Genomic DNA, 23528 nt, shown 5'->3' with positions numbered 1-23528 from the left:
ACAATGAATAACAGAAAGGGACATTTTCTTTTCTGTTAGTTTCAGGACAGTCTGGGTAATGAGCTGCAGTACTTTGTCCGTTATTTTACGAATGTATCTCTGACCGTGGGGTCAGGACGGGGTCAACGAAGTTACCGGGCGGAAACATCATCCCACCAAACAGACTGGAACCAGTGGGTTCACTCTGGAGTCTCACGGGAACAAACTGGATTAAAGCTGCGGCTGTGCTTCTGCTTCTGTCTTTTCTTTATCAAGAAGGAATGAACAGTGTGTGTGTGTGCGTGTGTGTGTGTGTGTGTGTGTGTGTGTGTGTGTGTGTGTGTGTGTGTGTGTGTGTGTGTGTGTGTGTGTGTGTGTGTGTGTGTGTGTATGTGTGTGTGTGTGTGTATGTGTGTGTGTGTGTTACACAGAGCACGTTGATTGGTCCAACTTTTTGTGACTCCTCCCTCTGTGCTTTTTCAAATAATAGAATAAAGAAAATGTAAATCCTTTTCAAGTAAACCAGATTGATCCATTAGACAAAAACTAATAATATGTGCAATCACTTTGTTCGAACAATGCAAATAAAGTTCTGTCTGTGCAAAAAATAACTCATATTTGGCCCAAAAATTACATATTGTGGCTCAAATAACCTGTTTTACACTGAATATATTTTCAAGATAATACAATAACGTTCAACCTGTGCAAAACAGAATGAGTGCAGCTGTGTGAGCATCAGGTTGTATCAGTATTAGTGGAGCAGTGAGCTGCTTTCCTCTACACATCATTTTAAAGCGAGGTCTCAATTAATGCTCAATGTTGAGCTAAGATCTGTTTTCTGTTTTGAGAGACGCAACAGCAGATGTATCTATTAATGTACTTTTGTAAAGCAGGGGTACACTTTTTTGGCTTGAGAGCTACTTTTAAAATGACTAAGTCAAAAAGATCTACCTACATTAATAATGCTAAATTATATATAATAATATTATATTATTATAAATATTGGCAAGGTACGCCAATATTGTACATCCAAGTATACTCTGTATATTTCTCCATTAATAATGCTATATATATATATATATATATATATATATATAAAATATCTATTTACAATTCTGTACATTTTTGGTCATTACATATTACTCTGATGACTTCACTGAATGGAAACAGAAGGGTTGCGTAGTCCGGACAGTAGCTGCTGGTAGCCTCAGGCAGACCAATGGTCATCAGTCATGGTGGAACGCTGTTTGGACTTCATATGTTTCATGTGCGAAAAGCCCACATGCTATGGGAAAGCCCATAATAAGATAAATAATAAGTCATAGTTTATCATGTTGAAAAAGATAATTATGAGTAAATAATAAGTCATAGTATAGAATTTTGAAAAAGATAATAAATAAATAATAAGTCATTGTTTAGCATGTTGAAAAGGATAAATAATAAGTCATAGTATAGCAAGTTGAAAAGGATAAATTAATAAGTCATAGTATAGCAAGTTGAAAAGGATCAATAATAAGTCATAGTTTAGCATGTGGAAAAGGATAAATAATAAGTCATAGTATAGCAAGTTGAAAAAGATAAATAATAAGTCATAGTTTAGCATTTTGAAAAAGATAATAAGAAGTAAATAATAAGTCATAGTTTAGCATGTTGAAAAGGATAAATAATAAGTCATAGTATAGCAAGTTGAAAAGGATCAATAATAAGTCATAGTATAGCAAGTTGAAAAGGATCAATAATAAGTCATAGTTTAGCATGTGGAAAAGGATAAATAATAAGTCATAGTATAGCAAGTTGAAAAGGATAAATAATAAGTCATAGTTTAGCATGTGGAAAAGATAATTATAAGTAAATAATTCTAAAAAATCGTCTCCATTCTGAGCCTCTCCTCTGGTCCCGAAAGGCCGAGATGGTCCCCCTCCTTACCAGCTGGGCTCAGGGAGTCCAGCTGGTAAGAGGCCTCGGGGTCGACCCAGAACCAGAACACCATTATATGTCTGGTCTGAACTGGGAACACCTCAGGGTTCCCCGAGAACAGCTGGGTAGGGGGACGTCTGGAGTCTGGCCCCGGATAATATAAATATATATAAATATATTTAATATATATATATATATATATATATATATATATATATATATATATATATATATATATATATATATTATTCTCGTCTTGCTTCTAGAAATTAGTTAACAGCAGATCCATGAAATAAAAACCCAGGAATACGGAGTAGAGTTTAGGGTCTTATATATATAAATATATTTGGCTCCAAGGAACATTCACATCCTAAACATAAAAAGAATTACGATAAGGACTTTATCTTCTCAGTTCGTCACGACCAAAGACACCAACAAAGGAGTTCGGCCAGCAGGTTTTTATTGCATCTTCCTCAGAACAGACATGTAGCTCAGAGACAGACACGGCTTCCATCAACTCATGGAGCTCGTATTGCTGGTTGGTGAGGAGTGACTTCTGGGATCTTTGGGGCATTCCAACCTACATTTGGGATTTGAGTGGACTTCATCTGGAGCAGGTTTGAGTTCAGTGTAAACCCTCGGTGTGAGTAAACCTGCGAGGACGCAAACCTGTTTTTGTTCCAGGGTGTCGAAATAGGATTCAGAGCATGTGTCTGATTGAGGAGTTGTCTCCACACGGCTCTCAACATGGCGGTGGTTGAACCGGCGGCTAACAGCTAACGGTGCTAAAAGCGCTAACAGGCCAATTTTTCTCCTGAGAAAACAGGTCTAAATGTCATGAACTGAACTATGCGCTCCATGGACGCACCAAAGATCCCAACCAACGAGCACACAGGACCAGCGCTCGCAACAGGAAGCCAACAGGGAGCCAACAGGAAGCCAACAGGAAGCCAACAGGGAGCCAACAGGAAGCCAAACGGAGAGCAGAGGCTTGCAGGACGCTACGTCCGGAAGATATTTACAGAAAGAGAAGAATCACGACTCACGGCATCAAACTTCATTCACTAGAACGGCGAGAAGACGTTGTGACTGTGAAGCTTCCTCCGATGCAGCTCACTGATAGTAGTTGCTAGGCTAGTTTTAGGGTTGAACTCACTGATAGTAGTTGCTAGGCTAGTTTTAGGGTTGAACTCACTGATAGTAGTTGCTAGGCTAGTTTTAGGGTTGAACTCACTGATAGTAGTTGCTAGGCTAGTTTTAGGGTTGAACTCACTGATAGTAGTTGCTAGGCTAGTTTTAGGGTTGAACTCACTGATAGTAGTTGCTAGGCTAGTTATAGGGTTGAACTCACTGATAGTAGTTGCTAGGCTAGTTATAGGGTTGAACTCTCTAATAAACAGGTCTCGGTCATTCTAGGAGGAAGCTGCAGGTGCAAAGCTGTGACACACATCTATCGGCATGAGGAGGCGTTACAGTGACTCAGGAAACAGAAGACGGCTTCTTCTCTATCTACACCCTGTGGTCACGTTCCAGCCGCCGCTGGAATCACACCGGCTCGTCGCCGCTGAGCCGCGGGGCCGTGCCGTCAGACGGGGCCGTGCCGTCGGACGGGGCCCGGGGCTCCAGGGACGGGCCCCCGGTCGAGGCGGGGTCCGAGGAGTTGCTGGTGGTCGGGTCCAGCGGGATCTGGGCGGAGGTGGGGGCGTGGCTGAAAGCGGCGTCGGCGGGCAGCTTGGATGGAGGGCTGGACGGGGCGTTGGGCGGGGCGCTGGGCGGGGCGCTAGGCGGAGGAAGGGCGGGGGTGTCGGAGGGCGTTTGAGAAGAGGAGTTGGATGCAGCGTATGAGGAGAGGTTGGAGGCGGCGAGTGTGTGAGGGAGGGGCTCAGACGGGGGGTCTGAGGGGGTGACAGCCGGTCTGGGTGTGTGTGCAGGGGTCGGCTCCTGAGGGTCTGTGCAGACCAGCGGCCCCTCGGACACGTACCACACCTCATTGTGCCGGTTCAGCAGCTTCAAGGGACTACGGACACATACATATACAACGCATTATTAACATAGATAACATGTAATAAATATATTTATAATACATTATACACATTTATAACATGTTATAGACATACTTATAATACATTATAAACATATATGTGTTATTAACATTCTTATAATGCATTATAAACATATATGTGTTATTAACATTCTTATAATGCATTATTAACATAGATAACATGTAATAAACATATCTATAATACATTATCAATATTTATAACGTATTATTAACATTCTTATAATGCATTATAAACACATGTATTATAAACATGCTTAGAATGCATTTTAAATATATATATATATATATATATATATATATATATTTATATATATATATATATATATATATATATATATATATATATATATATATATATACTGTGTTTCACAGTACTGGTGTTTGAATGATATCCAGCCCTAACGGTATTCATACATATTCATGATGCGTTAAAACAATAATTACAACTCATTATACCGCAGTTTGTAATGAGTTATAAGCATCATAATAGCTCATATAGTGGTGTCATGATATTTCTTTCACTTGACTTAAAGTAAACAAGTTATAGTGACTTATAAGCGGAATGTAATTATTACATCTGCCTCAGTAATTACATTAGAGCACCTTATAATAGTGAACATGATGTATTATAGTTACAGTGCGATGAGCTGTCCATGATGTGTATTATTATTATTACTACTATTACCTGTCGTAGCCCACTCCGTAGTGGTAGCTGTGGTTGTAGGACGCTCCCACTCGCTCCAGCTCCTTCGTCAGGCGGTGGGCGTGAAGCCTGGAGGTGACGGACAGCATCCAGCCGCCGTAACTCCTCACGTACACGTCCATCTCTGGCATCTCAGTGAAGTACAGCTGAGGAGACACAACAAGTACTACCAGGAGTACTAGATACTGAGGGAGGGCAAGGCAGCAACAAGTTAACACACTGTCAGTACAATTATTATACACAATAACGTCATAATGATGCATAGTTATTCTAAACAATAACTTCATAAAGATGCATAGTTATTCTAAACAATAACTTCATAATAATGCATAGTTCTCATAAACAATAACTATCACCATGTTTTGAGCGTTAACCTGAAAAGCGCCTATCCAGGTAAACCCAAAGTAAACAGTAAGCTGTACTTGAACTAGTTGGAGTAAATGCATGGTCTTGGTCTCTTTTGAAAGGTAACAATCTGAAGCTTGTTCCCCTCAATAGATCACTATTAGTCACTTTAAGTGCTGCTGACAGAGTAATATGAGTTTGAACACACTAAAGTATAAGGTTTTTATTTCCGCCTGAACATTTCTTTGTAAATAGATGCCTGTAGATGACTATAAATGTGACTTATGGACTGGAAAACCCAATGGGACCATAACCTGAAGCCTTTTCTAGTCTAAGTAAAAAGTTGATAACAATATCACAGAAAATGAATATTTTACACATGTTTTTCTAATGAAATGTCTAGGCGTTTTTCCATTTTGAGATATAATATATATATAATATTATATATATAATATATAATATTCATAATAATATTAATAATAGCTAGGATTTATATAGCGCCTTTCATGAAACCCAAGGACGCTTAACAAAGACATAAATAAACAATAAATAAATAAATAATAAATAATAAATATAAATATTCATGATATATATACCTATATATATATATAAATAATAAATATTCATGATATATATATCTATTGCAAAGGCTTATAGTCTTGCAAACTTATAGAGGTACTATTCATATGTACTACCAGTATTGCTGACACTGAGAAAATGAAGTATAGATGCATTTTCATGCTAATTCAAAGACAGACTGAGGCTGATCATCTCCACCCCCTCTTGTTTAGACCCGTGTTTTAGGCAATTTCATTGGCTGTATGAAACACCTGTTATCTGAGCTGTACGACGTGACAGGCTTGAGCCACGTAAGAAAATAGAGGCTGAGCCTGAACTTCAACGTAGCTTCTGGTTGGGTAATGTAGCCTGTCAGTCAGGACATGAAGCTCCTATTGGTTCAAGTGACGTTTCATTAAAAAGGTTGGATTTCGGCGGACATTTTGATGCCGAGTTTTCCACTGTGCTCTCATGCAAACTTGCTTTGCTTCTAAAAACACAAAGTTGTTGTTGGCATGTTGTTGGTTATGGATTTATGGATCAATATGCAGCGTCATCGGTGAGTTGCCTGGCTTTTGCTATCGTTTGTTTGTTTGTTGTTGTCTGACAAAAGCATCGTTTGTAGCTGCTGGTCTGATCACAAGAATCGTAGGTTTCCAGAAACATATGGCACTCGTACTGAACTATAAATAGATGTACATTGTACAATAGAACGTACGCCCGCGGGACGGCATAATGCTAACAGGTGTTAAGGGAGCAGCTACCATGTTAGCATAGCCTAGCATTGCTGAAGCCAAACTCTTGCTGACCGACAAAACATGAATTCAGACTCATCGCAAATCTGTTAAAAAAAAACAACATTAGTAAACCACATTAAAGTGATAGAATCAGCTACATATGATTACTGTGGATGGGTGGATGAAAAAGTGTCTTCGTAACGTACAGAGTTCATACTTGTGTGACTGAATGTGTAATAAAATACATAAATCATAAGCTGTCCCCTGATGCAGGTCCTTCATGTAGTAATGTGGATACTTCCAGAGCATGGACTTATATTCTGTGATGAGACACGGCTCACCTTGTCGCTGGTGGGCGTCGGCGGCTCCTTCTGATTGGCCGCCGGCAGCGGGAAGCTGAGCGAGTAAACGGCCGGCTCCCACATCCTGGTCTCCTCTGGGACCCGGACCAGGACAGGGGCAGTCATCTCCATCTGGATGCCTGCATGCACACACACACACACACACACACACACACACACACACACACACACACACACACACACACACACACACACAGAATGAACACACACACAGAATGAACACACACACAGAAGGAGGCGTGGCCTCACCTCCCTCGTTGGCTCCAGTGATGTACTGGAAAAGTCTCCTGAAGGCCATGGCTGCTCCCACGCCCATGAAGTAGGCCTCGGCATCGGTGGACACCCAGCGGGTGGGGCTGTAGTGTCGCACCTGAATACACACACACACACACACACACGCACACACACACACACAGTCAGACGGGCCCTGGATGAAGGTGTCCTGCTGTCTGCTGGAGGCTCACTCACCTCGTATTCGTCCGTTTTGCAGACCAGATGATATTCCAGACATTCCTTTGACTCGGTGCAGAAGCTGCTGTTGGAGCTCGGCCTGTCAGAGAGACGGCAACACACACTAATTACTCACTAACTAACTAACTAACTAAATCACTCACTCACTCACTCACTCACTCACAAACTAACTAACTCACCAACTCACTAACTAACTCATTAACTAACTAACTAACTAACTAACTCACTCACTCACTCCCTCACTAACTAACTAACTAACTAACTAACTAACTCACTAACTAACTAACTAACTAACATGCTCACTAACTAAATCACTAACTAACTAACATACTAACATGCTCACTAACTAACTCACTAACTAACTAACATACTAACATGCTCACTAACTCACTAACTAACTAACTAACTCACTCACTCACTCACTCACTCACTAACTCACTAACTAACTCACCAACTCACTAACTAACTCATTAACTAACTAACTAACTAACTCACTAACTCACTCACTCACTAACTCACTAACTCACCAACTCACCAACTCACCAACTAACTAACTCACTCACTCACTAACTCACTAACTAACTAACTAACTAACTATTTAACTAACTAACTAACTCACTCACTAACTAACTAACTAACTCACTAACTCACTAACTGACGGATGGAGTTAGCTGGAGGTTGTGAGTGGTTAATCTCTGGCGTTGTGGGAGGAGTCTGTTTAGAGATGTCAGACTGCAGCTTCAGAAAGGCAAAGAGGTATATTATGAATATAAAGCTGTTCTTTGAGCCGGACTGGTTCTAGTGTAGAAGTACCTCAAACAACACGAAAGTACCTCAACCAACCTCAAACACCCTTCTACACCCTGGTGTCACTGTGATCTGAAGCCGACTCGTCGCACATTCACACAGCGAGAGCAGCGGCGTGGTTTCTCCACTCAACTCACCCAACACTTCCTTCAGCGGAGAGCACGACGGCCACCAAGGCCCAGCAGGCTGAGAGGGGCACCCTGGGGGGCACAGACTCACTTTACACTTTACCTAAGGGGGGCATTTAATGCTGGATATGAAGCCACTAATACATGCATTATTAGTATTATTATTGATAAATAAAGACATTAAAACACACAAATGCATCAATAAAATACAGAAAGTATGCTAATACTTGTGGTATTACTACTGAAGTACTTCTTCCACCCCAGAGAGCAGAAAGAGGAGCAGAGACCATCATGTCTGTTTTTATCAACTGCACTTCAATAAATACATCATAAGAGTCTCAAAGGAACTATTTAGATCTTAAAAAAAGAGGCTTTACGCGTGCACGTTTGTGTATGCACGTTTGTGTATGCACGTTTGTGTATGCACGTTTGTGTGTGTGTGTGTGTGCATGTTTGTATGTGTGTGTGTGCACGTTTGTGTATGCACGTTTGTGTGTGTGCACGTTTGTATGTGTGTGTATGCACATTTGTGTATGCATATTTGTGTGTGTGCACGTTTGTGTGTGTGTGTGCACGTTTGTATATGCATATTTGTGTGTGTGCACGTTTGTGTGTGTGGGTGCACGTTTGTGTGTGTGTGTGCATGTTTGTGTGTGTGTGTGTGGACGTTTGTGTGTGTGTGTGTGCATGTTTGTGTGTGTGGACGTTTGTGTGTGTGTGCATGTTTGTGTGTGTGTGAACGTTTGTGTGTGCACGTGTGTGTGCACGTTTGTGTGTGCGTGTGCATGTTTGTGTGCGTGCATGTTTGTGTGCGTGCACGTTTGTGTGCGTGTGTGTGCACGTTTGTGTGCGTGCACATTTGTGTGCGTGCAGGTTTGTGTGTGTGCAGGTTTGTGCGTGTGCAGGTTTGTGTGTGTGCAGGTTTGTGTGTGTGCAGGTTTGTGTGTGTGCAGGTTTGTGTGTGTGCGCTGCAGAGATGAAATGAGACACGTGCTGCAGCTCAGAGCGACGCAGAGGAGAGAGAGAGAGAGAGATCTGCTGCATCATCATCATCATCCTCTGCTTCTCCACTTCAAAGGCGTTTTGAGGTCACGGACCTCCTCTTCATCACACCCGACATCCTCTTCATCACAGTGACCGTTTAGTGCCTTCTGGTTCCGGTGACCGATCAGTGAGGTTATTAAAGTCCAGAGTGACGTCACAGCCGTTAAAAGGTTCCCGTTTAAAACTTCACCGCATGTGACGCTGCAGAAAAGTGGCCGACGTGAGCAGCAGCTCTGGTGAACCACTGTCGCCGTGTGATATTTATTAAACACATGAGTTATTATTATTATTATTATTATTATTATTATTATTATTACGAGTACAATGAATGAGGACAGGTACTCACATTGTCCCGGAACCGCGTGTGAGGAGGAGTGTGATGAAGGAGAGACTGCAGTCTGCTGCACTCTGACGGACTGCAGTGAGGAGAGGGAGGGGAGAGAGAGAGAGAGAGAGAGAGAGAGGAGAGAGAAGGGAGGGGAGGGAGAGAGAGAGCGAGAAGGGAGGGGAGAGAGAGAGAGAGAGAGAGAGGAGAGAGAAGGGAGGGGAGGGAGAGAGAGAGAGCGAGAAGGGAGGGGGGAGGGGGGGAGAGAGAGAAGGGAGGAGAGAGAGAGAGAGAGGAGAGAAGGGAGGGGAGAAAGAGAGAGAGAGAAGGGAGAGTAGAGAGAGAGGAGAGAAGGGAGGGGAGAGAGAGAAGGGAGGGGAGAGAGAGAGGAGAGAAGGGAGAAAGAGAGGGGAGGGAGAGAATGGAGGGGAGAGAGAGAGAGAAGGGAGGGGAGAGAGAGAGAGGAGAGAAGGGAGAAAGAGAGGGGAGGGAGAGATAGGAGGGGAGAGAGAGAGAATGGAGGGGAGAGAGAAAGAGAGGAGAGGGAGAGAGAGGAGGGAGAGAAGGGAGGGGGAGAGAAAGAGAAGGGAGGGAAGAGTGTCCTGGCTGTAGTAGTCTGCGTTATGAAGTAGTCTGCATTATGAAGTAGTCTGCATCATGAAGTAGTCTGCATCATGTAATAGTCTTTATCATGTAGTAGTCTGCATCATGTAGTAGTCTGCATTGTGAAGTAGTATGCACTATGAAGTAGTCTGCATTATGAAGTAGTCTGCATCATGAAGTAGTCTGTATCATAAGGTAGTCTGCATCATAAAGTAATCTGCATCATGTAGTAGTCTGCATCATGTATCTTGTAGTCTGCATCATGAAGTAGTCTGCATCATGAAGTAGTCTGCATCATGTAGTAGTCTGCATCATGAAGTAGTCTGCATCATGAAGTAGTCTGCGTGATGAAGTAGTCTGCATCATGCAGTAGTCTGCATCATGTAGCAGTCTGCATCATGAAGTAGTCTGCATCATGAAGTAGTCTGCGTGATGAAGTAGTCTGCATCATGCAGTAGTCTGCATCATGTAGTAGTCTGCATCATGCAGTAGTCTGCATCATGTAGTAGTCTGCATCATGAAGTAGTCTGCGTTATGAAGTAGTCTGCGTTATGGAGTAGTCTGCATTATGAAGTAGTCTGCGTTATGAAGTAGTCTGCGTTATGAAGTAGTCTGCGTTATGAAGTAGTCTGCATTATGAAGTAGTCTGCGTTATGAAGTAGTCTGCGTTTTGAAGTAGTCTGCATCATAAAGTAGTCTGCATCATAAAGTAGTCTGCATCATGCAGTAGTCTGCATCATGAAGTAGTCTGCATCATGAAGTAGTCTGCATCATAAAGTAGTCTGTGTTATGAAGTAGTCTGCGTTATGAAGTAGTCTGCATCATGAAGTAGTCTGCATCATAAAGTAGTCTGCATCATGAAGTAGTCTGCATCATGAAGTAGTCTGCATCACGCAGAAGTCTGCATCATGAAGTAGTCTGCGTTATGAAGTAGTCTGCGTTTTGAAGTAGTCTGCATCATAAAGTAGTCTGCATCATGCAGTAGTCTGCGTTATGAAGTAGTCTGCATTATGAAGTAGTCTGTGTTATGAAGTAGTCTGCGTTATGAAGTAGTCTGCATCATGTAGTAGTCTGCATCATGAAGTAGTCTGCATCATGCAGTAGTCTGCATTATGAAGTAGTCTGCAATATGAAGTAGTCTGCATCATGAAGTAGTCTGCATCATGCAGAAGTCTGCATCCTGAAGTAGTCTGCGTTATGAAGTAGTCTGTGTTAGGAAGTAGTCTGCATCATAAAGTAGTCTGCATCATGCAGTAGTCTGCATCATGAAGTAGTCTGCATCATAAAGTAGTCTGTGTTATGAAGTAGTCTGCGTTATGAAGTAGTCTGCATCATAAAGTAGTCTGCATCACGCAGAAGTCTGCATCATGAAGTAGTCTGCGTTATGAAGTAGTCTGCGTTTTGAAGTAGTCTGCATCATAAAGTAGTCTGCATCATGCAGTAGTCTGCGTTATGAAGTAGTCTGCATTATGAAGTAGTCTGTGTTATGAAGTAGTCTGCGTTATGAAGTAGTCTGCATCATGTAGTAGTCTGCATCATGAAGTAGTCTGCATCATGCAGTAGTCTGCGTTATGAAGTAGTCTGCAATATGAAGTAGTCTGCATCATGAAGTAGTCTGCATCATGCAGAAGTCTGCATCCTGAAGTAGTCTGCGTTATGAAGTAGTCTGTGTTAGGAAGTAGTCTGCATCATAAAGTAGTCTGCATCATGCAGTAGTCTGCATCATGAAGTAGTCTGCATCATAAAGTAGTCTGTGTTATGAAGTAGTCTGCGTTATGAAGTAGTCTGCATCATAAAGTAGTCTGCATCATGAAGTAGTCTGCATCATAAAGTAGTCTGCATCATGAAGTAGTCTGCATCATGCAGAAGTCTGCATCATGAAGTAGTCTGCATCATGCAGTAGTCTGCGTTATGAAGTAGTCTGCATCATGAAGAAGTCTGCGTTATGAAGTAGTCTGCATCATGCAGTAGTCTGCGTTATGAAGTAGTCTGCATCATAAAATAGTCTGCATCATGAAGAAGTCTGCGTTATGAAGTAGTCTGCATCATGCAGTAGTCTGCGTTATGAAGTAGTCTGCATCATAAAATAGTCTGCATCATGCAGTAGTCTGCATCATGAAGTAGTCTGCGTTATTAAGTAGTCTGCGTCATGAAGTAGTCTGTGTGATGTAGTCTGCATCATAAAATAGTCTGCATCATGCAGTAGTCTGCATCATGAAGTAGTCTGCATCATGTAGTAGTCTGCATCATGTAGTAGTCTGCGTCATGTAGTCTGCATCATGCAGTAGTCTGCATCATAAAGTCTGCGTCATGATGTAGTCTGCATCATAAGGTAGTCTGCATCATGTAGTAGTCTGCATCATGTATCATATAGTAGTCTGCATCATAAGGTAGTCTGCATCATATAGTAGTCTGCATCATGTAGTAGTCTGCATCATGTATCTTGTAGTCTGCATCATGCAGTAGTCTGCATCATGCATCATGCAGTAGTCTGCATCATGCATCATGCAGTAGTCTGCATCATGCAGTAGTCTGCATCATGTATCATGCAGTAGTCTGCATCATGTATCATGCAGTAGTCTGCATCATGCATCATGCAGTAGTCTGCATCATGCATCATGCAGTAGTCTGCATGATGCATCATGCAGTAGTCTGCATCATGCAGTAGTCTGCATCATGTATCATGCAGTAGTCTGCATCATGAAGTAGTCTGCATCATGTATCATGTAGTAGTCTGCATCATGTATCATGCAGTAGTCTGCATCATGAAGTAGTCTGCATCATGTATCATGCAGTAGTCTGCATCATGAAGTAGTCTGCATCATGTATCATGTAGTAGTCTGCATCATGTATCATGTAGTAGTCTGCATCATGAAGTAGTCTGCATCATGTATCATGTAGTAGTCTGCATCATGTATCATGCAGTAGTCTGCATCATGAAGTAGTCTGCATCATGTATCATGCAGTAGTCTGCATCACACAGTAGTCTGCATCATGTACCATGAAGTAGTCTGCGTCATGCAGTATGATGTAGTCTGTGCTATGATGTAGTCTGCATCATGAAGTAGTCTGCGTCATGTAGTCTGCATCATGAAGTAGTCTGTGTTATGTAGTCTGCATCATGAAGTAGTCTGTGTTATGATGTAGTCTGCATCATGAAGTAGTCTGTGTTATGATGTAGTCTGCATCATGAAGTAGTCTGTTATGATGTAGTCTGCGTCATGAAGTAGTCTGCGTCATGATGTAGTCTGCGTCATGCAGTCTGCAGTATGATGTAGTCTGCATCATGAAGTAGTCTGCGTCATGATGTAGTCTGCATCATGTATCATGCAGTAGTCTGCATCATGAAGTAGTCTGCATCATGTATCATGTAGTAGTCTGCATCATGTATCATGCAGTAGTCTGCATCACGCAGTAGTCTGCATCATGTACCATGAAGTAGTCTGCGTCATGCAGTATGATGTAGTCTGTGCTATGATGTAGTCTGCATCATGAAGTAGTCTGCGTCATGATGTAGTCTGCATCATGAAGTAGTCTGCGTCATGATGTAGTCTGCATCATGAAGTAGTCTGTGTTATGATGTAGTCTGCATCATGAAGTAGTCTGTGTTATGATGTAGTCTGCGTCATGAAGTAGTCTGCATCATGAAGTAGTCTGCATCATGATGTAGTCTGCATCATGATGTAGTCTGCGTCATGCAGTCTGCAGTATGATGTAGTCTGTGTTATGATGTAGTCTGCATCATGAAGTAGTCTGCGTCATGATGTAGTCTGCGTCATGAGAAATAAAACCATATGAAACGCTTATACTTCTATTTATTCCTGAAGAGTGAGAGTCTGGATTCCTGAAGTCAATGAAGTATTCTTTATTAAAGTTCATCTTTATAATACGAGTACATGACAGACCTGCTTTGTGCTCGTCGGGTCCTAACCTCACCTCCATACCGTATTTAGTCTTTAAAAATAAAGTCAAGAGGAAGAAAAACAAACTTCAGACCGAAAGAGTAAATATGATCCAGAACAAAAGAAACTCAACATTTAAATCACAAATGCGTTAAATTATTAAAAACTGCTTTACAAACTCAAACACAAGCTTTTCCAGAACAGCAGCTTTATTGTGATGCTTCACAAAGACATCAAACAGGAAGCGCTCTCTGCTCCGCAGGTTGTCTCACCTGCGAGCTCCGCCCCTTGAGCCCCGCCCCTAAAGCCCCGCCCCCCCACAAAGCCTCGAAGGAAACGTCAGTCTTGTATTTACAAAATGTTTTTCTGGTCGCTCCCCAACAAGTCATCAATAAGTCATAAAATAAGCTTCACAAAAGAGCACGAAGGTAAAAACCAAAAGCCGAAGAGAAATTCAGAAACGATTTGGTGGGTCTCCTCCGGGGCGGGGGTCCATTAGAGGAGGGGTCCATTAGAGGAGGGGTCCATTAGAGGAGGGGTCCAGCGGGGCGGGGGTCCATTAGAGGAGGGGTCCATTAGAGGAGGGGTCCAGCGGGGCGGGGGTCCATTAGAGGAGGGGTCCAGCGGGGCGGGGGGTCCACAACCACTAAAGCACTAAACTACAGCAGCGGAGGAAGGTGGAGCTGAAACAGAACATTTCAATACGCGAGAAGTGAAGATATTGAAGCTCGCAACCGCTTCCATGTTTGTCAATATTCCGGGGGTGTCATCAGGTTGTTGGTTGCATTTGAAGCATAAGAGGAGCTAAGCCCCACCCCTTCCTGTGGAACCGTTTCCTGTAGGAACATGGAGGTTCTGATCCCGTGAACTACACACACCACAACGGTCATATCATGTTCGGCTCGGATGACGTTAGCACGTAGCCACGTTAGCTAGCTCGCCAAGCTAACGGCCAACCGAGACTTAGAACGTAACAATCGTCTGTTAAAAGGATAAACATTGTGTGTGGATATGTTTTCCAAAATAAGGGGACACAGGAAGGGGCGGGGCTTAGCCTCTCGAAGATGATAAATAATCACACGGTTTATGAGAGTTCCTCCCGGTCGTGGTCTTGAATTAGTATACAGAGTCTTTTGTGTGTCCGATATGGAAACCGAGGCCTTGATAATCGTGGTCTTGAGACCAGAACCGCGGTGATGCTGGAGAAGGACCGACGGGTCTCTACCGACCCGCCAACAGCTGGAAGAAGGGACGACACGTCGGTGCCTAAATTTGAGAGAGATTTTTTTTTTTTTTAATATATATATATATATATATATATATATATATCTATCTATCTTTTTCCTGAGAACGGGCCACTGTCTCCAAAGGGAAGGGAAAAAAAAAAAAAACTCACGTGAACTCAGGTCACACACAGAAAGGAGAAGGAAGAGGCAGAAGTTTTAAATAGCCGATATAAACACCCGGAAGATCGTCTCTCTCTAGAATGATGAGAATCTTTGGAGCTCGTCTCTCTTTGTGGGCGGAGTCTGTTTGTTGCATAGCCAGACAGTGGACACGCCCACTGCAACCACTCCAAGAGTTTCAAAAGGAGAGCCGGCTGGGGGGTTGGTCCTAGTGCCCCTTTGCACCAGCTGACCTGGGGGTGTTTAGTGGGTCCCCCCAAAAAAAGATGCAGCTCCTCGCTCACAAGGTGGACTCCTTCTGCCGCTCACGGCCGTTACACGTTTTCTTGACTTTGGAAATTCCCTCCAGAGCTCCTGATTCAGTCACTCTGGAGACAGGAAGAGAGAGAGACCATCCATTAAACACTGACGTGAGAGAGAGAGGGGGTTCGCTCTACGAGAGACAGACAGAGGGTTCGCTCTACGAGAGACAGAGAGCGAGAGTATTCCCTGTAGATGTCTCTGATGAACTTACACCTCGTCCATCTCCACGTCCTCCTCGTCCAGGGGCAGTTGCAGGTAGGGGTTGTTGGACGCCGGGCGGAACTTGTAGCCCGTCAACACGAAGAAGATCAGAGTGGAAACCTCCACCAGAAACTGTTTGATGACAGCAGGTTTGTATTGAGACCAACAGGGACATTGTAGCTAGCAGCTGTTAGCTAGAAGCTGCTAGCTAGCAGCTGAAACCATACTGAACATGAGCTGGCTTGTGTTGGTCGTCTTACCTCGTAGCACCACTGCCACTGGAAGGGCATGGTGACCTTGAGCAGAATGGCTATGATCCTCGTGAAGTAGATATAACACACAATCTAAGGAGGAAGAACACAGACGTTTAAACGCTAGTGACCATTAGGGTAACGCTAGTAACCAATACGGTAACGCTAGTGACCAATACGGTAACGCTAGTGACCAATACGGTAACGCTAGTAACCAATACGGTAACGCTAGTAACCAATACGGTAACGCTAGTGACCAATACGGTAACGCTAGTGACCAATACGGTAACACTAGTAACCAATACGGTAACACTAGTAACCAATACGGTAACACTAGTGACCAATACGGTAACACTAGTAACCAATACGGTAACGCTAGTGACCAATACGGTAACGCTAGTGACCAATACGGTAACGCTAGCGACCAATACGGTAACGCTAGTGACCAATACGGTAACGCTAGTAACCAATACGGTAACGCTAGTGACCAATACGGTAACACTAGTAACCAATACGGTAACGCTAGTGACCAATACGGTAACGCTAGTGACCAATACGGTAACGCTAGTAACCAATACGGTAACGCTAGTGACCATTACGGTAACACTAGTAACCAATACGGTAACGCTAGTGACCATCTGTTATTTACTTGTTTGAAGTGTGTGTTTTTATACAAATATCCACTATAGATGACTAACAAAGTAAAAGGAAACGGTTGATAAATATTGATGAAGGCACACACAACAAACTAACGCTCTGTGTGACGGGGGACCGTGAACGCACCGTCCTCGGGGGAAACAACTCGTTTGCAAATGGAGTCCCGGTTGAGGACAGAATAGAAAATAGTGCAGAGCTAAACTTAATAATAATAACAATAATAATAATAATAATAATAAAACTCCTTCTTACCATCACGTAATAATGCCGGAAGAGTTTGAGCTTCTCCAAATTCATGGCAGCTGGAAGAGACAGAGAGAGAAGTTACCATCTGCACAAGCTCACTGGACCTCTTTCTGCTGGCGCCGGTTAGGAGTCTCACCTTTGCCGTCGGTGCTGGAAGCTTCCTGCAGGTGACGGATGGACCTGAAAGGAAAGAGATGTCAGTGAACTACAGAGTTTAGGGTTGTTGATTCACTTGCATGATCCATGTAGCACTGTTCACATTTCATTACACAAAAAAAAAGGTAAACATTGACTTGTAGATTTCAATAGCACAACCGTACCTCTTTCTGCTGCTGTCAGGAAGTTACATTTATTTTCTATAAAACATGCTTAAAGTGAGGCTTTGGATGCTGTACGGTTCTTATAGTAAAGTCTATGCTTCATGCGTTAAAGCGGCATTCTCTCTCCTGACCACCAGGGAGCGACTCCTCTGGTTGCATAAAAGGCTATGCTTCATGCGTTAAAGCAGGGGGTGCTTTAGGGGCGGGGCTACCTACAGACCACACACTGACCAGACAACAGGGAAGAGGATGGCTCCGCAGCAGATGAGGTCGACCAGAAAGAGGATCTCCTTCCACAGATAGTATTCACTGGAGCCTTCCTCCGTGGACTCGATGATGATGAAGGCCACGTTAGCCAGGACCTGCAGGGTGACAGGTGAGCGGGTCACCAAAACAAATTCACCGAGCGTAAAATACTCCCACGCGGCTACCGTTTCTCACACACCTGCAGAGGGATGACGATCATGAAGATCTTCTTCTCCTTGTCAGACAGGATGTATTTCACGAAAGCCCAGCCGGTGCCGATCAGAGCCAGAGTGATGAACAGCAGCGCCCCCTTGAGCCTGCAGAGCAAACAAACCCTGAAGAGAGTGCTGGAGAACGACACCCTTCATGTCCTGGAGGACTTGTACCTACAGGTGTGTGATGTAATACATGACGGCCCAGCCTTCAATGGGATGCCCTTCAGTGTTGATGAAGTGATAGTTGATCTGAGAGAGAGAAGTCAAAGTAAATAATTGCAAGATAAGAACCATAAATAACTTTGTGGTTTCTTTAGGGTTCTGAGAAGACTCCAATCTTTATTAATTACTCATTATTTTGTCCCATTTCTGAATGATCATTTGATTACCTTAGTGATAGATGTACATGTGTTACGGTGGATCCTAGACAATATAAATACATGATCATATGGTGTACTTACACTGTGGAAGACCAACGACGTGGACTTGGTGAAGGCCAGCGCTGCCATCAGCCAGTGGATCTTAAACACACTGTACCTGGAACACCAGCACATGTGTAGTAGTAGTAATAGTAGTCAAAGTAGTAGTTGTAGTAGTATAGTCAGTAGTGGTAGAGTCAGTAGTAGTAGAGTCAGCAGTAGTAGAGTCAGTAGTATAGTAGTAGTAGAGTCAGTAGTAGTAGTAGAGTCAGTAGTAGTAGAGTCAGTAGTAGTAGTAGAGTCAGCAGTAGTAGAGTCAGTAGTATAGTAGTAGTAGAGTCAGTAGTAGTAGAGTCAGCAGTAGTAGAGTCAGTAGTATAGTAGTAGTAGAGTCAGTAGTAGTAGTAGAGTCAGTAGTATAGTAGTAGTAGAGTCAGTAGTAGTAGTAGAGTCAGTAGTAGTAGAGTCAGCAGTAGTAGTAGAGTCAGTAGTAGTAGAGTCAGCAGTAGTATAGTAGTAGTAGAGTCAGTAGTAGTAGAGTCAGCAGTAGTAGAGCCAGTAGTAGAGTCAGTAGTAGAGTCAGTAGTAGTAGAGTCAGCAGTAGTAGAGTCAGCAGTAGTATAGTAGTAGTAGAGTCAGTAGTAGTAGAGTCAGCAGTATAGTAGTAGTAGAGTCAGCAGTAGTAGAGTCAGTAGTATAGTAGTAGTAGAGTCAGTAGTAGTAGAGTCAGTAGTAGTAGAGTCAGTAGTAGTAGAGTCAGCAGTAGTAGAGTCAGTAGTATAGTAGTAGTAGAGTCAGCAGTAGTAGAGTCAGTAGTATAGTAGTAGTAGAGTCAGTAGTAGTAGTAGAGTCAGCAGTAGTAGAGTCAGTAGTATAGTAGTAGTAGAGTCAGTAGTAGTAGAGTCAGCAGTAGTAGAGTCAGCAGTAGTATAGTAGTAGTAGAGTCAGTAGTAGTAGAGTCAGCAGTAGTAGTAGAGTCAGCAGTAGTAGAGTCAGTAGTATAGTAGTAGTAGAGTCAGCAGTAGTAGAGTCAGTAGCAGTAGAGTCAGCAGTATAGTAGTAGTAGAGTCAGTAGTAGTAGAGTCAGTAGTAGTAGAGTCAGTAGTAGTAGAGTCAGCAGTAGTAGAGTCAGTAGTATAGTAGTAGTAGAGTCAGTAGTAGTAGAGTCAGTAGTATAGTAGTAGTAGAGTCAGCAGTAGTAGAGTCAGTAGTATAGTAGTAGTAGAGTCAGTAGTAGTAGAGTCAGTAGTATAGTAGTAGTAGAGTCAGTAGTAGTAGAGTCAGTAGTAGTAGTAGAGTCAGTAGTAGTAGAGTCAGTAGTAGTAGAGTCAGTAGTAGTAGTAGTAGAGTCAGTAGTAGTAGTAGTGTCAGTAGTAGTAGTAGAGTCAGTAGTAGTAGTAGAGTCAGTAGTAGTAGTAGAGTCAGTAGTAGTAGTAGTAGAGTCAGTAGTAGTAGTGTCAGTAGTATAGTAGTAGAGTCAGTAGTAGTAGTGTCAGTAGTATAGTAGTAGTAGAGTCAGTAGTAGTAGAGTCAGTAGTAGTAGAGTCAGTAGTATAGTAGTAGAGTCAGTAGTAGTAGTGTCAGTAGTATAGTAGTAGTAGAGTCAGTAGTAGTAGAGTCAGTAGTAGTAGAGTCAGTAGTAGTAGAGTCAGTAGTATAGTAGTAGTATAGTCAGTAGTAGAGTCAGTAGTAGTAGAGTCAGTAGTAGTAGAGTCAGTAGTAGTAGTAGAGTCAGTAGTAGTAGTAGTAGTGTCAGTAGTAGTAGAGTCAGTAGTAGTAGTAGAGTCAGTAGTAGTAGAGTCAGTAGTAGTAGAGTCAGTAGTAGTAGTAGTAGAGTCGGTAGTAGTAGTAGTAGTGTCAGTAGTAGTAGTAGTAGTGTCAGTAGTAGTAGAGTCAGTAGTAGTAGAGTCAGTAGTAGTAGTAGTAGAGTCAGTAGTAGTAGTAGAGTCAGTAGTAGTAGTAGTAGTAGTGTCAGTAGTAGTAGTAGAGTCAGTAGTAGTAGTAGTAGTGTCAGTAGTAGTAGTAGTAGAGTCAGTAGTAGTAGTAGTAGAGTCAGTAGTAGTAGAGTCAGTAGTAGTAGAGTCAGTAGTAGTAGTAGAGTCAGTAGTAGTAGTAGTAGAGTCAGTAGTAGTAGTAGTAGAGTCAGTAGTAGTAGAGTCAGTAGTAGTAGTAGAGTCAGTAGTAGTAGTAGTAGAGTCAGTAGTAGTAGAGTCAGTAGTAGTAGAGTCAGTAGTAGTAGTAGAGTCAGTAGTAGTAGTAGTAGAGTCAGTAGTAGTAGAGTCAGTAGTAGTAGAGTCAGTAGTAGTAGTAGAGTCAGTAGTAGTAGTAGTAGAGTCAGTAGTAGTAGAGTCAGTAGTAGTAGAGTCAGTAGTAGAAGAGCCAGTAGTAGTAGAGTCAGTAGTAGTAGAGTCAGTAGTAGTAGAGTCAGTAGTAGTAGAGTCAGTAGTAGTAGAGTCAGTAGTAGTAGAGTCAGTAGTCCTACTACTACGAGGAGGGATCTCCCTGACGCGGCTCGATGCGACTCAGACAGACAGGAGGTTTTCATGTGCATTTATGGCTTCAGTTATTTTGATCAGACAACAGTACGTAGAGTAGTATGCAACGACACCAGCGCTCCTGTTGGTCTGAACACGGATTGGTTGTTTATAAGTCACATGACCAGGGATCAGAGACTAGAGAAACACCATGATGTCATGATCTAGTGATCACATGATCTACTGGAGGACCATCGTCAGTAAACCTTTAGACTAAAGGTCCTGAATGATGCGGTGGTTCAGGGCGGCTGTCGGCTTCAGTCACACTCCTGATGGATTCCATCATACCTGTGCTTCATGAGCGTGTACACCCAGACCACGGCAGCAGTGAAGAAGACTCCGGCCATCCCAATGTACAGACGGGACAGAGGTATTTCTGCAGCCGACAGGTAGCCGCCCGGGTTCCTCTCCGTCACCTCCACCTGCGGAGGAGGCATCCGGGGTCAACACGCGCCACAGGCACGAGCACACGCACACGGCAACACGCACACGGCAACACGCACACGGCAACACGCACACGCACGCCTCTACTCACGGCCAGCGAGTAGCGGAGTTGGATTCCAGGCACCCGGTTCTGGCAGTAGTGGAACTTGAGGCTGTACAGACCCTCCGCCAGCGGGCCGACCACCATGTGGAACTGTGGAGGGGGAGGGGCATCCGTCACGCACAGACCAGTCACAGCGCCACGCAGAAAGCTCAAGGAGGGTTAGCTTACGCTGAAGTTGTAGGAGCCGTTCACTTTGTCCAGAGCTAGAGTCACTGGTTTGAGCTTCTCCAGCTGGAACTCATTCTCCTCCCCCTGCGCAGCTTCTAGTGGCTCAGGCTCGGCTGCTGGACCCACAGACGCTGCGTCCTTCTGGTTCGACTGGTCTGGAGCCAGAGCCCCGGCTGCTGATGGTTTACGTGCTGCGTCTGGGGTCACAGCAGGGACCTGCCTGGTCTTCCTCTGACCTGCATCTGTTAGTTAACATGGTAGCTAGTTAGTCAAGTTGCTGAGTAACTTTGTTTTTTCTGATTAGAGCACCTGGTCTGTAGATTGACACTTCCTGGATAATTCAAACTACTTAAAAGCGTTCAGTCACGAACAGAACTACCGCAGTAACAATACACAGAACTACCGCAGCAACAATACACAGAACTACCGCAGCAACAATACACAGAACTACCGCAGTAACAATACACAGAAGTACCTCAGCAACAATACACAGAACTACCGCAGTAACAATACACAGAAGTACCTCACACTCCTAAACACCGTACTGTCCCTTTAAATGCGCCCCGGTGTACTGACCTTTCGGCGCTCCAGCCTTGGGCTTGGCGATCAGGAGGTTGTCTTGGTCGCTCATGGCGCTCACGGTGACGCTACACAAAACACACATCACACGGTCAGCCTTCACACGAGGTTGCCACGGCAACGCAACACACACGATGCCGGCGGGGCTGAAACACACACCTGAGCTTGTGGATGTCGATGAGGAACAGGATGAGCGGCTCGTTGCTGGTGACCTTGGGGGGCGTGAGCGGGCACGTCTCCGTCTCCTCCGCCTGCAGAACACAAACACGCCCGTAAGGCGCCGGCACCACAAACCACCGAAACCAGAGGCCCACGCAAGAAGGACGGACTCACCGTGTAGGACAAGACTCCGTTCACCCGGGAGCGCGAGAGCGTGAAGCCCACCTGGAGAGAGAGGTAACAACATCACTGTCAGGTAGCGCCCTCTGGCTGCAGCTCAGAGCTCAGGATGACCCGTTTGCTGCTCCAGCCGTCAGCACTCAGAGCCCAACGAGGTCCAGCAGGGAGAGCTTTGCTTTCTCAAGTCCACGGTGATCTTCTCCAGCAAGAGGAAGGAGCCGCTACCTGGTGCTCGTGTCCACGGAGGAAACCCGTCACTGGCTCATGGATGTTATATCTTTGAGGATGTTATGTATTTGAGGATTCACCAGGACGAGGGGTGAGGATCGACTTGTTAAGAAACTTGTAAAGAAACTTGTAAGACGCTTCGACTACACAAGCAACATTTCTCACAAGGATTCGTTTGTGTCTCTTCACCGGATCAAATGACAATAACAACCAGCTAATGGAACACTCTAACCAGCTAATGGGACACACTACCCAGCTAATGGGACACTCTACCCAGCTAATGGGACACTCTACCCAGCTAATGGGACACTCTAACCAGCTAATGGAACACTCTACCCAGCTAATGGAACACTCTAACCAGCTAATGGAACACTCTAACCAGCTAATGGGACACTCTACCCAGCTAATGGGACACTCTAACCAGCTAATGGAACACTCTACCCAGCTAATGGGACACTCTAACCAGCTAATGGAACACTCTACCCAGCTAATGGAACACTCTACCCAGCTAATGGAACACTCTACCCAGCTAATGGAACACTCTACCCAGCTAATGGAACACTCTACCCAGCTAATGGGACACTCTACCCAGCTAATGGAACACTCTACCCAGCTAATGGAACACTCTACCCAGCTAATGGGACACTCTACCCAGCTAATGGGACACACTACCCAGCTAATGGGACACTAACCAGCTAATGGGACACTCTACCCAGCTAATGGAACACTCTACCCAGCTAATGGGACACACTACCCAGCTAATGGGACACTAACCAGCTAATGGGACACTCTACCCAGCTAGTTACAGAACAATCTCCCTCTCCGTGTATCAGTAGGAACCGTGTAGGCGGCCGGTGGCGGACACTAACTCACCGGGTGAGTGCTGTAGTCCACCAGCTGCTCCGGGAGGCGCAGAGACAGCACGT

The 23528-nt window shown here is 43.9% G+C and overlaps 2 protein-coding genes across 2 annotated transcripts; both read right to left on the bottom strand.

Moving 5' to 3' along the window:
- Nucleotides 1–2348: 2348 nt before the first annotated feature.
- Nucleotides 2349–9189, bottom strand: soul5l (heme-binding protein soul5, like; the record flags this gene model as incomplete). Its single annotated transcript, XM_079219857.1, has 7 exons — nt 2349–3913; nt 4644–4807; nt 6643–6782; nt 6913–7033; nt 7132–7213; nt 8079–8141; nt 9167–9189. 7 exons carry the CDS (start codon nt 9187–9189, stop codon nt 3442–3444), a joined length of 1065 nt encoding a protein of 354 aa, XP_079075983.1. The 3' UTR covers nt 2349–3441.
- Nucleotides 9190–15342: 6153 nt separating this feature from the next.
- On the bottom strand, nt 15343–22099 carry gpr108 (G protein-coupled receptor 108). Its single transcript, XM_079220156.1, has 13 exons — nt 22033–22099; nt 21457–21698; nt 21277–21378; nt 21030–21163; nt 18250–18325; nt 17964–18037; nt 17773–17890; nt 17559–17689; nt 17144–17187; nt 17014–17063; nt 16114–16197; nt 15864–15985; nt 15343–15717 (listed from the first exon to the last, which is right to left on the bottom strand). The coding sequence occupies exons 1-13, from the start codon at nt 22085–22087 to the stop codon at nt 15630–15632; spliced, it is 1320 nt and encodes a 439-aa protein (XP_079076282.1). The 5' UTR covers nt 22088–22099; the 3' UTR covers nt 15343–15629.
- Between the last annotated feature and the right edge of the window lie 1429 nt (nt 22100–23528).

Source organism: Taurulus bubalis (assembly GCF_910589615.1).
Source record: "Taurulus bubalis genome assembly, chromosome: 6".
Taxonomy (NCBI): domain Eukaryota; kingdom Metazoa; phylum Chordata; class Actinopteri; order Perciformes; family Cottidae; genus Taurulus; species Taurulus bubalis.
Note: the sequence above shows the minus strand (reverse complement) of the source record. Positions and strands in the feature narration are given on the sequence as shown.